Genomic DNA, 14,375 nt, shown 5'->3' with positions numbered 1-14,375 from the left:
GGTGCAAAGTAGAAGTCAATAAAATGAACTTTATTGACTTTAAAATGAACGTAACTGAAGTCTATCATCCAGTGGACTGGCACAACTTCTCGTTTGTCTGCTAGAAGATGTAAAAATGTCTTTTTACACCTCAGTGAAACCTGCTTTGTGACATGGGGGGTTGTCTACTACTATCTTAAATTAATAAAACTTGCCTTATCCAACTTCTTTAAGTGCCCAGTTTTTAAATATTCATCAATTTTCTCTGCAACTTTTTCACCAACACCTTCTAGTTTTCTTGCATCTTTCCCAGATGTTACACGTGTTTTATGAGCTGCCAAGGAACTCGCTGCTTTTCTATAGGCATTGTACTTATAAATATTGCGGTTCACATTTCGCTCATAATTTGCAAGTTCTGGAAATTACACAGATTAGAATAAGTATTCTCATTCTAAAGTTTTATACAATATTGACAGCATGTAAATTACAACACAGTTACTATATGAGATTAGATACTATTATTGTACTTTACCAAATAAATGTAAATTTTGGTTGGTATTGAAATAAGTTTTTACTATCATTCATTAAAAATTTGAAATGTGTCTGTTTCTTAAATAAACTTCTTAAAAAAATATTGATTTATGCTGAAAAAAGGATCTTGTCTATATTCCGATGAACTATAGAAATTTGTAGGTCAAGATTTCCTAGAACTACAGTTTTTTTTGCTTCTAATTACAATAGTAGACCTTCCCTCATTACAAATTGTACATAACTATTACTACTTCAAATGTTTAAAGCCAACACTATGTAAGTTGAATATTTAGAGCCAAACATATCATGAGTATATATGGTGTTGAATACTCATGCTTGATGCGTGATTAAAATTATTGCAATTGAACTTTTTTCCTAAATTTTATAAGATTTCTTTATATATTGCCATTTTGTACATTATTTTTGTGTTGAAAAATGGTGTTTACCATGAATAAATCAATATCACTGTATAAATCTGTTTGAGATCAAATTAGCTAGTAAAAGGCATTTCATTACAAGGGTCTACTTTCATAACATCTTTTAAACCAAGTAATAGTTTATGTTTGCTGTGATCACGTGGTTTCAAACACTATAAAAGGATTCATAAGCGACAAATATGAGAACCTCGCATGGTAAAGCAGCCTTAGCTTTTCACTACACTACTCCTATGCTGGGTGTTTTATTGCACACTGATAAATTATCGTAATACTTTCATTCTCCTAAATTATACATCAATAATAATAAACTTTAATTAAAAAAGCTCTAATTCATTTTACCGAAATTGTTCCTTAAAAGTTGTAATACTGTTAAATTTGAAAATATCATAATTCATATAAATAATTTACAACTGTAGGTTCAAACCTCCAGGACTAAACCACTAATACCCAGATACACAAAATTTGGGAACTATATTCCTTCCAAAAAGTGTAAAGAATTTAAGCTATAATTGTTTGACTGTTTAAACCCATTGGCTTATACATATTTTTACTATCAGCTCAACTGGAGTTTATCCTATTAAAAATGCTAAAAACGTAGGAGTTTTGTTATATGTTTATAAAAAATGTATTTTTCAAGTTATTTGGTTATATTTCATATCTTTTTGGATTAACATGAAATGGGCTTTAATAATAAATAGATAGTGATATATTTGGTCATATGAGTAATTTAAAAATAATAATGCTGTACAAACTAAAAACTTTTGGAATTTTTAAAATTTTTTTTGTACTCAAATAATATAAAATAAAATACCCCATCGTTGCTTTTATTTTATTTGAAATGTATTTCTCTACCTAGCAATACTAGAATATGTGTATACATATGCATAGTTTGACAGAATAAATGTTTTTTCTAAATACTGAAAATTCCAAGAATATTGATTTTTTTTTCTCTTGTAGTACACTAATATTCTTATAGTAACTTATTATTCATTCAAATTTCAATTAAACTGTAGTATTGCAGTTTTTCTTATGTGTTTACAACAATATTAGTCTAATTTATACTAACATTTGGTTGAAAAAGGAGTTAAAAAAAATTATTTAGATGGCGCTGTACTTGTCACGGAATGGTTCCGTGATATAAATTTTGAGCCCAGACTAGCTGTCACGGAACCGTTCCGTGATACAAGGCCAATGGGTTAACCCTTTGGTGCTCAATTTTTTGCCACAAGTGTTTGTTGTGATTTTTGTGTTAGGCTATTATGGTTTAAATGGATTTCTACTAGCTTAAAAGCTATTGCTATGATCATATTACTATAAAAATACCACCAATCAAATGGTTATTTTTATGTATAGCAAAGACCAAAAAATGCAAATTGGGTGTTTTGGGTCTAGTATACTTATACAAAAATACAATAACCTTGATAACTTTCACCCTAGCCAAGAATTGTTTATTTAAGGTGGACTCTCCCGCCAACTTTATCACAGACCAATAATTTTCATATACCCCAAAAATCTCTAACTTCAGACTCAAAACTCACAGGTAGGGTACGATAAGCGGACCCAGTTTTTTATATCGAAATTGACAAACGATATTACTTAATAACCACCGATATAATCAATCGATACTGATTATTTATTTTGAACAAATAATATTAATTTGTAAACACTTTCAAATAATACACATGAGGTAATATTTAAATTTTACATATAAGTAACATTTGATTATTAAAAATGGCAGTCAATTTTAGAAAAGTACATGACATTGCTTTGAAAAATGCTAAGACATGTTTTACGTGGCTTCAACATGTTGGACTTGTACCGAAAAATCCATTATGTGAAATTTGTGAGAAAGAAACAACTGTAACTGTGAGAGGAGCAAATATGGTCGTCTTCAGTTTTCCTAATTTTGGTTATAATAATTTGTTTTCATAACTGTAAATATTAAATCCATATTTTAATTTAAAACATGATTGTTATTGAGGACTATAGATACTTTTATATCAATTGATAGTCTAGGATTTGAGATGCGAATATTATGTATCGATGATTACATTCTTCAATATAAAAAACCGGGTCTGCTTATCGTACCCTACCCAAACCCACTACTCCAAGGCTAACTCCCATGTCTGAGAGCAGCGCTATAGACTACACTGCCCACCTGACTTGATGTGCAAATAGCTCGCTTGTCATTTTTGCTACACCACAGAGTACCCAAGATTGTCTAGGTAATCCATTTACAATGAAAGCAGTGAACGTACTGAGCCTAGAGTTTAAATGTTGCAAGAGGTAAAATTGAACAGAGTTAGGCATAAATGGTTGTTGGCCTAACTATAATCCAATTCTGTACGTCTATATTTATAATAAGAATGGTGTAGCCTATAAATAAACTAAAATTATACATAACAAAGCATTATGCACAATAATATTCGGGTAGGGTACGATAAGCGGACCCGGTTTTTTAACTTATATCGAAGAATGTAATCATCGATACCTAATATTCGCATCTCAAATCCTAGACTATCAATCGATATAAAAGTATCTATAGTCCTCAATACCAATCATATGTTTTGAAATTAAAATATGGATTTAATATTTACAGTGATTAAAACTAATTATTATAAGCAAAATTAGGAAAACTGAAGATGACCATGTTTGTTCCTCTCACAGTTACAGTTGTTTCTTTCCCATAAATTTCACATAATGGATTTTTCGTTACGAGTCCAACATGTTGAAGCCATGTAAAACATGCCTTATCATCTTTCAAAGCAATTTCGTGTAGTTTTCTAAAATTGACTGCCATTTTTAATAATCAAATGTTACTTATATGTAAAATTGAAATATTACCTTACGTGTATTATTTTAAAGTGTTTACAGCTGTTGATATAGATTATTTAAGTTATTTGTTCAAAATAATTAATCAGTATCGATTGATTATATCAGTAGTTATGATTAAGTAATATCGTTTGCCAATTTCGATATAAAAAACCGGGTCCGCTTATCGTACCCTACCCTAATATTCCTTATTACTTAAATAATTATACAACTGGATATAATCCATCAATACCACTACAAATACTATCAGAACTGGGGTTTATCTTAACTATCAATAATTTTTATCCTGGAGCTGCCTTTGACACCACGAGGTGTTTTTTATAGAAATTTCAATTGTTAGGGATTATTTAGATGCTTATTCTTGGGTTGCCTCAAGAATTAGAGCAGAGTAAAGTTAACATTTCAAGCTCCCTGTAGGCTCTTTGTATAACTCACTGGAGTTCAATGTTAAAATCAATGTTAAAAGAATTCCGACAGCTTTTTGCTGTAAATATTCTTTCAAATTTGATTTAGCCTAGAACAGTTGCCCTATTCATAATGTCAAAAAAAGAAAAATGTGGATTTATCAGACTATTATAAAGCAGTCTTGAATGAATGAATGAATGAATGAATGTTTATTCCATCAACTGTACATGAAATACACAAATGACAATAGTAAAGAACTAAACAGAATTGTTTTGAAAACAATAGTTTACTAGTTATCTAGCTAAGATATTACTTAAATAATTAATAAGGAATAAAGCCTGCATGGGCATTCAGCCTGTGCGCAGGCTTCAGTTGATCGTCCGCCACGATAACTTAACATGAATCTTAACTTGATATCTTTAATAGCATTTAATAAATAGAATGTGCTAGAATTTTTAACATAAAATTTATAATTTAAAATAAAATAAAAGAACACGATTTAATATGAGAACTGGCTTGTTACGTTTAGTAAAAAAGTAATTCAGTGTTAGTTTATCTATGATAATGCAACAGCGTCATATCATTGTGTTGGCCCAGGGGAGATCAAGTCAGCATGGTTCTATGTAATAATAGTGTAGTAGTGTGGTGTGTACTAATGTAGCGTCTAGTATGAATGGTAGTGTAGTGTAGTGTAGTAGCAGTAGTAGTATGGTTTAGTAGTAGTATGGTTTAGTAGTATAGTGGTCTAGTGGTCGGGTGTAATATTATAAAGTGCCTGAGGATGGGTGTTGCAGGTCAGGCCGCTCGGTAATCTGCAGATATAATGGACTCTGCTTGTGTGATACCTAATTGGAGTAGCCATTATTTCACTCTATTTTTGAAAACAGGCAAGGAGGGTGATTCAAAGAGAGTGCAGCTATTATGATGAACACGAATATTTCTATATAGAATGTTAGATATATAAAAGGGGTTTGTTGTAGAATACTCTTTACATAACTGTAAAGTAACAGTCCTAACATTATGCGCATATCTAGTATCATGATGGTGGGTAATTTCTGAAAAGATTGTGTTTAAATTAAGGTAAATGTACGTCAGGAGAGTCTTTAAAAAAAGTTGGCGAATAGTAAGAATAGCAGATTCCCTAAATAGAGTGTCAGTAGAATAACGTTGACTTTTGTTAAACCCTATTTTTAGTATGCGTTTTTGAGAAACAAAGAGGGGATATAGAATAGATGGTCTTGCCCCTCCCCAAGCAATTATTCCGAAAGAAAGAAGTGATTGAATGTAAGCATAGTAAGCTAACTTAATTTCTTTTTCCATCAAAATTTCACTAATTTGTCTGAAAGCAAAAGCATATATTTTAATATTTTGTACTAACATATCTATATGGTGGGTCCAGGTCATCCGAAAATCAAAAATTACTCCAAGGTATTTATAGTAATCCACCTTCTCTACTTCCTCGCAAGTGCACGTATTAATAAGATAGTTGTTACCACAACTATGAATAACCAAGTTTTGTAAATTATAATCTGTACTATTTCTTAGGGAAATCAGCATAAACTTTGTTTTTGTTATATTAAGAGAAAGGACATTTTGGTCAAACCAAGTTTTTAAAAGAGTAAGATCACTTGATGCTTTTGCCTGTACTTCTGGCCAAGACTTTCCTCTTAAAAAAACAAGGGTGTCATCAGCAAATAAGAATAATTTACCATTTAAATTCAATTTTGATATATTGTTGATATAAATTAAAAATAAAATTGGACCAAGAGTGCTGCCCTGGACCACACCGTATTCCACAGGTAGTGGATCACTGTTTATACCACCAATAGACACACATTGTAACCTATCGGTGAGATAGCTCCGAAACCATGAGAGAGCAGTGCCGCGAACCCCAACATTTTCAAGCTTCAATAGTAATTTGCTTCTGTCTACGGAATCAAAAGCCTTTTTTAAATCCAGAAAAATTAACATTGAACGCGTTCCATTCGATATGCTATCATTTATCTCTCTATTGATGTCAAAAAGAACGTTTGTGATGTTTTTGTCATTCCTAAACCCGTACTGAGAGTCACACAGTATTTCGTTTTCTTGGAGATATGTAACTAGTTGATCTTTTACTATGCGCTCTAACACTTTTGAAAATACACTCAACAGGGAAATTGGGCGGAAGTTGTTTTTATCATTGAACTCGTTGAACTTATGTAGAGGGAAGACTTTTGCCAATTTGAAGAAATTTGGAAAAACGCCATTTAAGATACTTAAATTGATTAAATGAAGTAAGGGTGGAAGAAAAAAATTGATATTTAGTTTTAGAATATTAGCCGAAACATCATCGAGGCCCGGCGCAGACCCTCCCCGCAGTCCAGCCACCTGATGAATGATGTCCAATTCTGTCACAGTATGAAATATAAAGTCAGTGTTCTGTCTATAGTCAGCATCATTTATAACTGGATGACCTCCCGTATTGATTTCATTTGCTAGATTCTGTCCCACGGCCGGAAAGAAAAATTTGAATTCGTTAGTTATTTGTTTTAATAAGTTCGGTGTGACAACAGATGCCGTAGACAAATATTTACTAATGGGAAATGATTCTCGACTTTTAGATCTCCCTGCTAATTCATTGACTATTCCCCAAAATAATTTGGGATTGCCGTTGGAATGAATGATTTTGGTTCTATAATAGTCCCTTATAGCTTTTTTCAGCGAAGAACTTAAAAATCTTCTATAGTTTTGATATTGATTGCGTAAAATAACATTAAATGGCTGTTTTTTTTATTCTTCTACTCAACCCATCCCAAGTACGAATACAACGAACGAGATCAGAAGTAATCCATGGTTTTAGTTTTTTGTTTCTGGCAGAGTTAATTTTTATTGGTTTTTTAGCAGTTGATATTGAATTTTGAACTCTCTCCTTAAATATATTAGCACATTGATTAACATCAAAACATGTTAAGACGGGGGTCCAGTCGACAAGTGACAAATTGTTAGTCAGCAGTGCGTGGTCGGTATAAGTGTGGGGCGTATAGTTGTCGGCGTGAATATCAGGGCAAGGCGGAGCCGCTGCAGAGATAGTGAGTCCAGTGCTGTAGTGGTCAGTTATATTTGTCTGGATCACAGCTGATTTTACTCTATTTATATCGCTGATCCTCACAAATATATGATCCAGACAAGATTGAAGGTTGTTTGACACTCTAGTAGGTTTAGAAATACACTGTATGAGCCAAGCGCCATGCAGACAACTTAAATATCTATTAGTCATTGAATTAGTCTTCAATAAGTCTATATTAATATCTCCAACAAATATGCATGTTTTATTTAGTCCAGTACTGTCATAGTAGTTTTCTAGTCCATCCAAAAATAAATCAAGATTACTGTCGTGGGTTCTGTATAAAGCAAGTAAGTTAAACATTTTATTTGAGTAAGTAAAGTCCAATCCGATACCATAAACGTCACCTAACGCTATCTGAGCAGCCTTTACTGATAACCGTTTGTTTACTAATATAATAAGTCCATCGTTTTGGTTCCGTTGTGTGTTAGTAATTAACGTATCAAATCCCTGAATGTGTACGTGCTCTTCTCCTCCCCTCAGCCAACACTCCGACATAATTACCAAATCAAGTATATGACAAAACTCGTTTAAGTATACCATTAATTCATCAAAATTTTTTGAAAAAACTTCTTATGTTTGTATGAAAAATTCTTAAACAATCACTGCCGTTATCATGAAAAAAATCTAAACAGCTATCATAACTTTCCAGTTCAAGGCAATTGAAAGGAATATTGTCATCAAAAACGTCATCCAGCATGAGCGGTGTCATCACAGCCTCACATCATTCTGCCTGCCCAGTACAACAATGATATTTAAATGAAGTGCTACTCGTGCCATATGACTAAAACTAAAATTATATCTTTAATGTATTATGAATATTTTCTGTGTCAATCTAAACAGAAATGGGCCATTCCACACCAAGTCATCCAGGGGTCGACACCCACCCGTCACAGATTTTAATGAAATTTTGTACACATAATGTAGGCATTTAGATAGGATAAAATCCAAAATTTCAGTTGGTTCTGACAAATGGTTCCAGACATATGAATTTTTAAATTTATTAGCTAATTCAGTTCCCAAGACCCATTTTGCCGCCAAGTGAGCGTACACGTATTCTCGTATTTCTATGTGGAATGGACAATTTTTAAGCTACAGGCTTCAAATTTTACTCATATGTTCAAAACTTAATGCAGAATCATAATATACTATTAAAATGAGATTTGTTATCTACTATCACCATAAAAATAATTCCGAAACACAAATAATTGGATTTTTCTGAAATCGGAACATCAAGTTACAAAAAGTTTTGTAGCAAAAATCTCTCTCCACCTACCTCTATAAAAGTATATATCACTGGAAAGAGGATAAAATTATCTTTCAAATGGTATAATAATATGAGTGGGGTTTTGTGTATTACCATTTTTATTACACGTCAAAGTAAAAAATAAAATGTTACTCTATTAAAACACAAAATATAGCCAAATATTAAAAATACCTATGAAAAATTGGTTTGAAAGAGGCCATTTTACATAAAATTAAATATGTTAAAATCAAATGTTGTTGCAGAATAAGTCACAGTTAAGTTTTAAAACAATTAAGTCACTTATAATGAGTACACAACTTATATTCAGTACTTACTTGATAATATTTCAACAGGTATGTACATTTTCATGTTAAAAAAAATAAAAATCATTTATACTGAATTGATTATGTTGGTCCATCAAAACTACATTTTTCTTTCTCACACACACACATTGCACTCTAATTACAAACTGAAAATATTCCACGCTTTGTCTATTTCTTTCCGAGATACAGAATCAATTTTGTGTACGAACGTCCAAGAGAGGTTGTTTCAGGTGGATTAACAATGCATAACAGATGAGCTGCTGGAACAGGGCACTGATCTTCTTTTTGGGGCCAAAAAAAAGTTTCACTAGGTCCATGAGGGTGCATAAATTTTACATCATAATCTCCTTCAACTTCATTGAAACACTGGATCATTCCTATCCACCAATTATTTTCATAGACACATGCTACAAAAGAATAAATATTAGGCTCTAGAGTTGGCAAAATGTTCTTGAATATGTTTTGTTTTAAACAGACATCAGTGTCTGAGCTTAGTCGCTTCGCTGTAATTACTTCACTAGTTGCTGGCTGAAAGAAGTGAAAACTTCTTGTTCCCTTAATAGTTTCACAACATTCAAAACGGGTTTCAAGAGACTTTCTTTTGTTTTCAATATCGTTCTCTTTCAAAAAGAAAAAACTAATTTTCGAGAACTGATTTGCACAAAATGAGTACATTTCTTCAGCATTTATGATTTGGTCTGAATCTCTGGCACTTTGTAAGTTTTTCTTTGTTACAGTCCTCTTAACTGTTCCTCCGATCCCATCACAAACAGTTTTTTTTTCCGTGACTTGTTGCATGGAATGACCAACTTGCTTCTAGCCCAAAATCTTCTTTATGGTAAACACAAATTTACCATAGACTTGTAATTTCTATATTGGGCACTGCAACCATCTGTTAGGTATTCAATTTTGGTTACGTTAGGAAAGTTGGACTTAATGTACTCAACGGTTTTTTCTTGAACGGAATAGACGAATGGTACATCATGTTTCAAATCATCGGAAATAAAACACAAAGAGGATTCTTTTGTTGTTTCAACCCTCGCTTCTTGAGTAAACAACAACAGGATGAATTGAACAACTTAAATGACTCCAATGATAGGATTGCACTTCATTTTGTAGGACAAAATTGTAATTTTCAGCGAAGTCCATTAGGACTAAGACTACATCATATTGTAAATTCTCCTCCCTTTCCCTCATATAGGTGTTTTGTGATTTAGTTATGAAAGAATGTGGAATGAGTGATTCAATTTTATCAATTACAAAGCCAATAAACTCTTGGCGTGGAAGAAGCATTGTCTGCAGCTTCATGTGACCATCACTTATCCACTGTGAGAATTTGATTTCTTCCTCATCATCAAAATCTTCTAAAATATCCTCCAAGTATTGTCTTAACGGCTCGTTTGTTTTTGGACATTCATCACAACGTTTCAGCATACAATTTCTGGACTGTCTGTTGCAGACTAATTTTTCCATCATAATATGTATGGCTTCTTTATCATGCTGATTTATGGCATTAGCCAAAAGCTCGACATTTTGATGGTATAGACATACACAAACGCAATGCGTGCCTGGAGAACCAGCCAATACACACCATTTTGGCCTCAGAGAGCAAAATTTTGAAAATCCTATTTTTAAATTTGGATATTTTTCTTTGAATGCAATAAACAGTTCTTCTAAATTACATAAAAGTAGTCTTTTTTGCATGTAGGTATTTTTTTGTACACTAACTCTGTCTTTCGCTCCTGGAAACATATAACAAAATTCATCATCTTCATAGAACGGTTTTACTGCTTCAATTGTCTCTTCAGGTAGTTTTCTACCTTCTTTTGGTTCTGGCATCGCCAAAATGCCCTTTTCATTACAAACAGCCCTAGCTTTTCGTACTAAGTATTCTGAAACATTCAGTTTTTCAGCTACTTTTCTGCGGGACCATGACTTAGGAGCAATTGTTAGTAATTGTATTTTTTCCCTTCTGGTTATATTGGTCCTCAGCTTTTGCTTAATAGCATCCATTAAATAATCAAGATCTTAAGTTTTTTTTTTTCCTCATCATGAAATTTTTCTTCGCCATCACTCGAAGACTCATTTAAAGAATCATCATTTACTTGTAGGACAAAAGATAGTTTCTTCTTGACTTGTAATTTTGCCTGCTTTAACTTTTTCCTGGCATATTTTTTTTTTTGAATGAGTAGATAAGGACTGGAGTTTCAGAGGTGTCACATCTAAACCTAACAGAGACTCATTTAGAACTTCTTTTTCCACTACTCTTTTGGCAGTCGTAAGATCTTTGCCAATATCTTCATCACTCTCATGAAATGCAGTTTCATTCATTATTTAAACCTTTTTTTTTTACATTCAATAACTTTCTACAATTACTGCACAAAAGCTTTCCTGGGACTAAAATTATGTCTTTATGTTCTCTAACATCTTTTGCCTTTTCTAAGGTAATTACTCTTAAATCTTTTTTCTTTGTCAAAGGTACAGCATGTTTTTGAAAAGGGTCACAACATGATTTTTGGCTTTTTTCAAAATATTTCAAAAAATAACAAATGATGAGAACAAATTGTGTCATTTTTCACCCACGATACTGATTATTTGTCCGCCAACTCAATGTTTCTACTTCTTCACTTGAAAGCTTTTGAAAAATTAAATGTACACTTTTATCTTTTGTCAGAGTAAAGTTTTCACAAGAAGAGTCTGAAAGTTTACCTACTGTACAAATTAAATTTGGTCTCACTTGACTTGGTCCAGCAATTTCTTCCATGATAAAAATAAACACTTCACAATTAATTACATATTTATAATAAATAAATTAATTAATTAATTTAAAATAGACAATTCACAAAAATATGTAGTACACAGCACCAATGTTAACTGAACCACAGATCCTCACATACTGACAATAGCTTGCAGTGTGACTTACTGAGTCATGTTGAGACTTGTGTGTTTCATGTCTCCACAAGAGTAAGTTTCTTTCATGTTGAGACTTGAATGAATGTTTCATGTCTCCACAAGAGTAATTTCAAACACTGGTTTGAACTGGTCTAGATGTCACCCATTGTGGTTTGTGTTTATAAAATATTAGTAATTAGCATATAATGTAATATTGATGTTTGACCTTTAATAGTTAATAAAGTGTTGTTTTTTTTTTTTTATTCAGAATGTTAAACTTTTAAATGTTGTATAAAATATTATTTTAATGCTTGTAAAGTTATAATTAGCCATGTTTTAGGTAAAAGTATTGTAGGCCAATTTAGTTAGGCCAATAATTTATTTGTGTAAAATAATACTTTAATTCATTGACTTACTAAATTTTTTAAAGAAACTTAATTTTCTTTTTTATTTATACACACTTAAAAACTTAGAACACAATATTTTATTTCACCTTCATATATTTTCAGATATTTTCAAACAAATATAATACATTTTTACACCTTAGAATTTATTTTTTCTTCATCACATAAATATTTTGTATACAATCACATTTTAGTGTCTTAAAATTTAATTTTTGACTTTGATATATGATAAAAATGTTAATACTCAAAACCCCACTCATATTATTATACCATTTGAAAGATGATTCTATCCTCTTTCCAGTGATATATACTTTTATAAGGGTAGGTGGAGAGAGATTTTTTGCTACAACACTTTTTGTAACTTAATGTTCCGATTTCAGAAAAATCAAATTATTTGTGTTTATGAATTATTTTTATGGTGATAGAAGATAATAAATCCCATTTTAATAGTATTATATGATTCTGCATTAAGTTTTGAACATATGAGTAAAATTTGAAGCCTCTAGCTTCATAATTGTCCATTCTACATGGAAAGACGAGAATACGTGTACGCTCACTTGGCGGCAAAATGGGCCTTGGAAACTGAATTAGCATAAAACTTCAAATGGCCGTAACTCTGAAACCCTTTGTTAGAATAAGCTACAATTTTGGATTTCTTCTTATTTATATGTATATATTATCTATGTAAACTTTTATTGAAATCAGAGAACCTTGGGTGTCAATTCTACTTTTGGCTGGATGATTTGGCGTGGAATGGCCCAAATGTAATCAATGAAAAGAAACAAAATTTAATTGTTTAAGACAAAATTAAGTCATAATAAAAAAGGTCTTTTAGTTACATTATGTGCACATACATAAATTAGTACAAAAATATTATTAAAACCAAAACTAATTCCACTTAGGCTATAATACTAAAGTATACTAAATGGTAAGAAATCTTTGAACATTGTGCAACTTCAGCCGTGATTAAATGTGAACAAGGAAAAAATATAATATTAATTCAACTTTACTCTAAATTATACTTATAATTAGTGAATTCATTCATGTATCATTATTCATGTTTCAAAGAAAGAAAACTTGTTTACTAAACTAAAAAGCCACTGTGTATTGTAAAATGATGATAAACAATAACAGTAGATAGCCTAAATTACCTGTTAAAAAATCGCAAAAATCATGGTTTGGGTTGTTTTCACTGGACGGAGCTTTTCTCTTACTCATGATGAAATGTGTTTGAGATTTATTCGCTGTGTTTTTAATTCCAATTCTACTAGTAATATTCCTGTTGTTAGCGTTATTATTGTTTTTAACCCTATTTTGAGTTCCTCCAATACATGTTACGTTGTTTGTTATTGAATCACCTGTGAATAAGAATGAAACGAAAATAAAGCCCAAAATAGCTTTGGCCATTTATAAGCCAACAGCTAAACTTTTCGTATCCATTCGTATCTATTACGTAATGTAATCACGTAACTTAATGTTTTGACTAGCTAAACAAAAGAATATTCATTATTAGTATTAGGATCACTGGATTAGTGAATTTATAATCCAACAGTAGTATTTAACTAGAACAAAAAATGTAAACAATATCCTATGGTAACATTGGCTTTTTTGTATGGTTTATATAATTGACAGTGAAATTTAAATAGCATTTTGAATCAAAACATTATTTTTTATCTCATTAGAAAAACATGGCCAGTGGCCGAAGAGGACGGGCAGAATAAGGCTTAAAAGGGGACTAGCCGTTCCTTAAAAAAGATTGTAAGTCAAGTTGCTTCAGAGCTAAACAATTTTTCTTTAAACTGTTAAAAAGAACATGATATGTCAAAAATGTTAAGAACATTTAGAAATTTTTTATCAAAGATATTTAATTTACTAGATTGTTAAAAGTGCCATATATTGTTAGTTTCAATTTTCTTTTTTTATTGAAGCTTTTTGGTAAATTAACTCTTTTTGTAATATCACAAACACGTTTTATATTATTTTAGGAAATTTAATATACATTTTCTTAATAAATAATGCTATTTATATACGTATAAAAATAACTATGGTAGGTCTTTACAGATTGTGTATCAGCACCACTCTATTACTTTTTAACAAAATATATGTAAAAAATGTACCTTAAACATTTTATAAACGTTGGAGTTAGTTCGTTATAACGTTTTTAAATTCAGAAAAGAACAATGGTGTTAAGATTGTTTATAATATGCTCTATACAAATGT

At 31.3% G+C, this 14,375-nt stretch overlaps 1 protein-coding gene across 1 annotated transcript in view; it reads right to left on the bottom strand.

The window, feature by feature from the left end:
* The window catches only part of LOC124372526 (DNA polymerase beta-like), a 34,940-nt gene extending 21,350 nt beyond the window's left edge, over window positions 1-13,590 (bottom strand). The window contains 2 exon segments of the mRNA XM_046830924.1: window positions 195-394; window positions 13,307-13,590. Coding sequence (XP_046686880.1) covers window positions 195-394; window positions 13,307-13,562 — 456 coding nt within the window. The 5' untranslated portion in view covers window positions 13,563-13,590.
* Window positions 13,591-14,375: the final 785 nt, after the last annotated feature.

This window comes from Homalodisca vitripennis, unplaced genomic scaffold (assembly GCF_021130785.1).
Source record: "Homalodisca vitripennis isolate AUS2020 unplaced genomic scaffold, UT_GWSS_2.1 ScUCBcl_3435;HRSCAF=8975, whole genome shotgun sequence".
In the NCBI taxonomy this organism is placed as follows: Eukaryota; Metazoa; Arthropoda; class Insecta; order Hemiptera; family Cicadellidae; genus Homalodisca; species Homalodisca vitripennis.
Note: the sequence above shows the minus strand (reverse complement) of the source record. Positions and strands in the feature narration are given on the sequence as shown.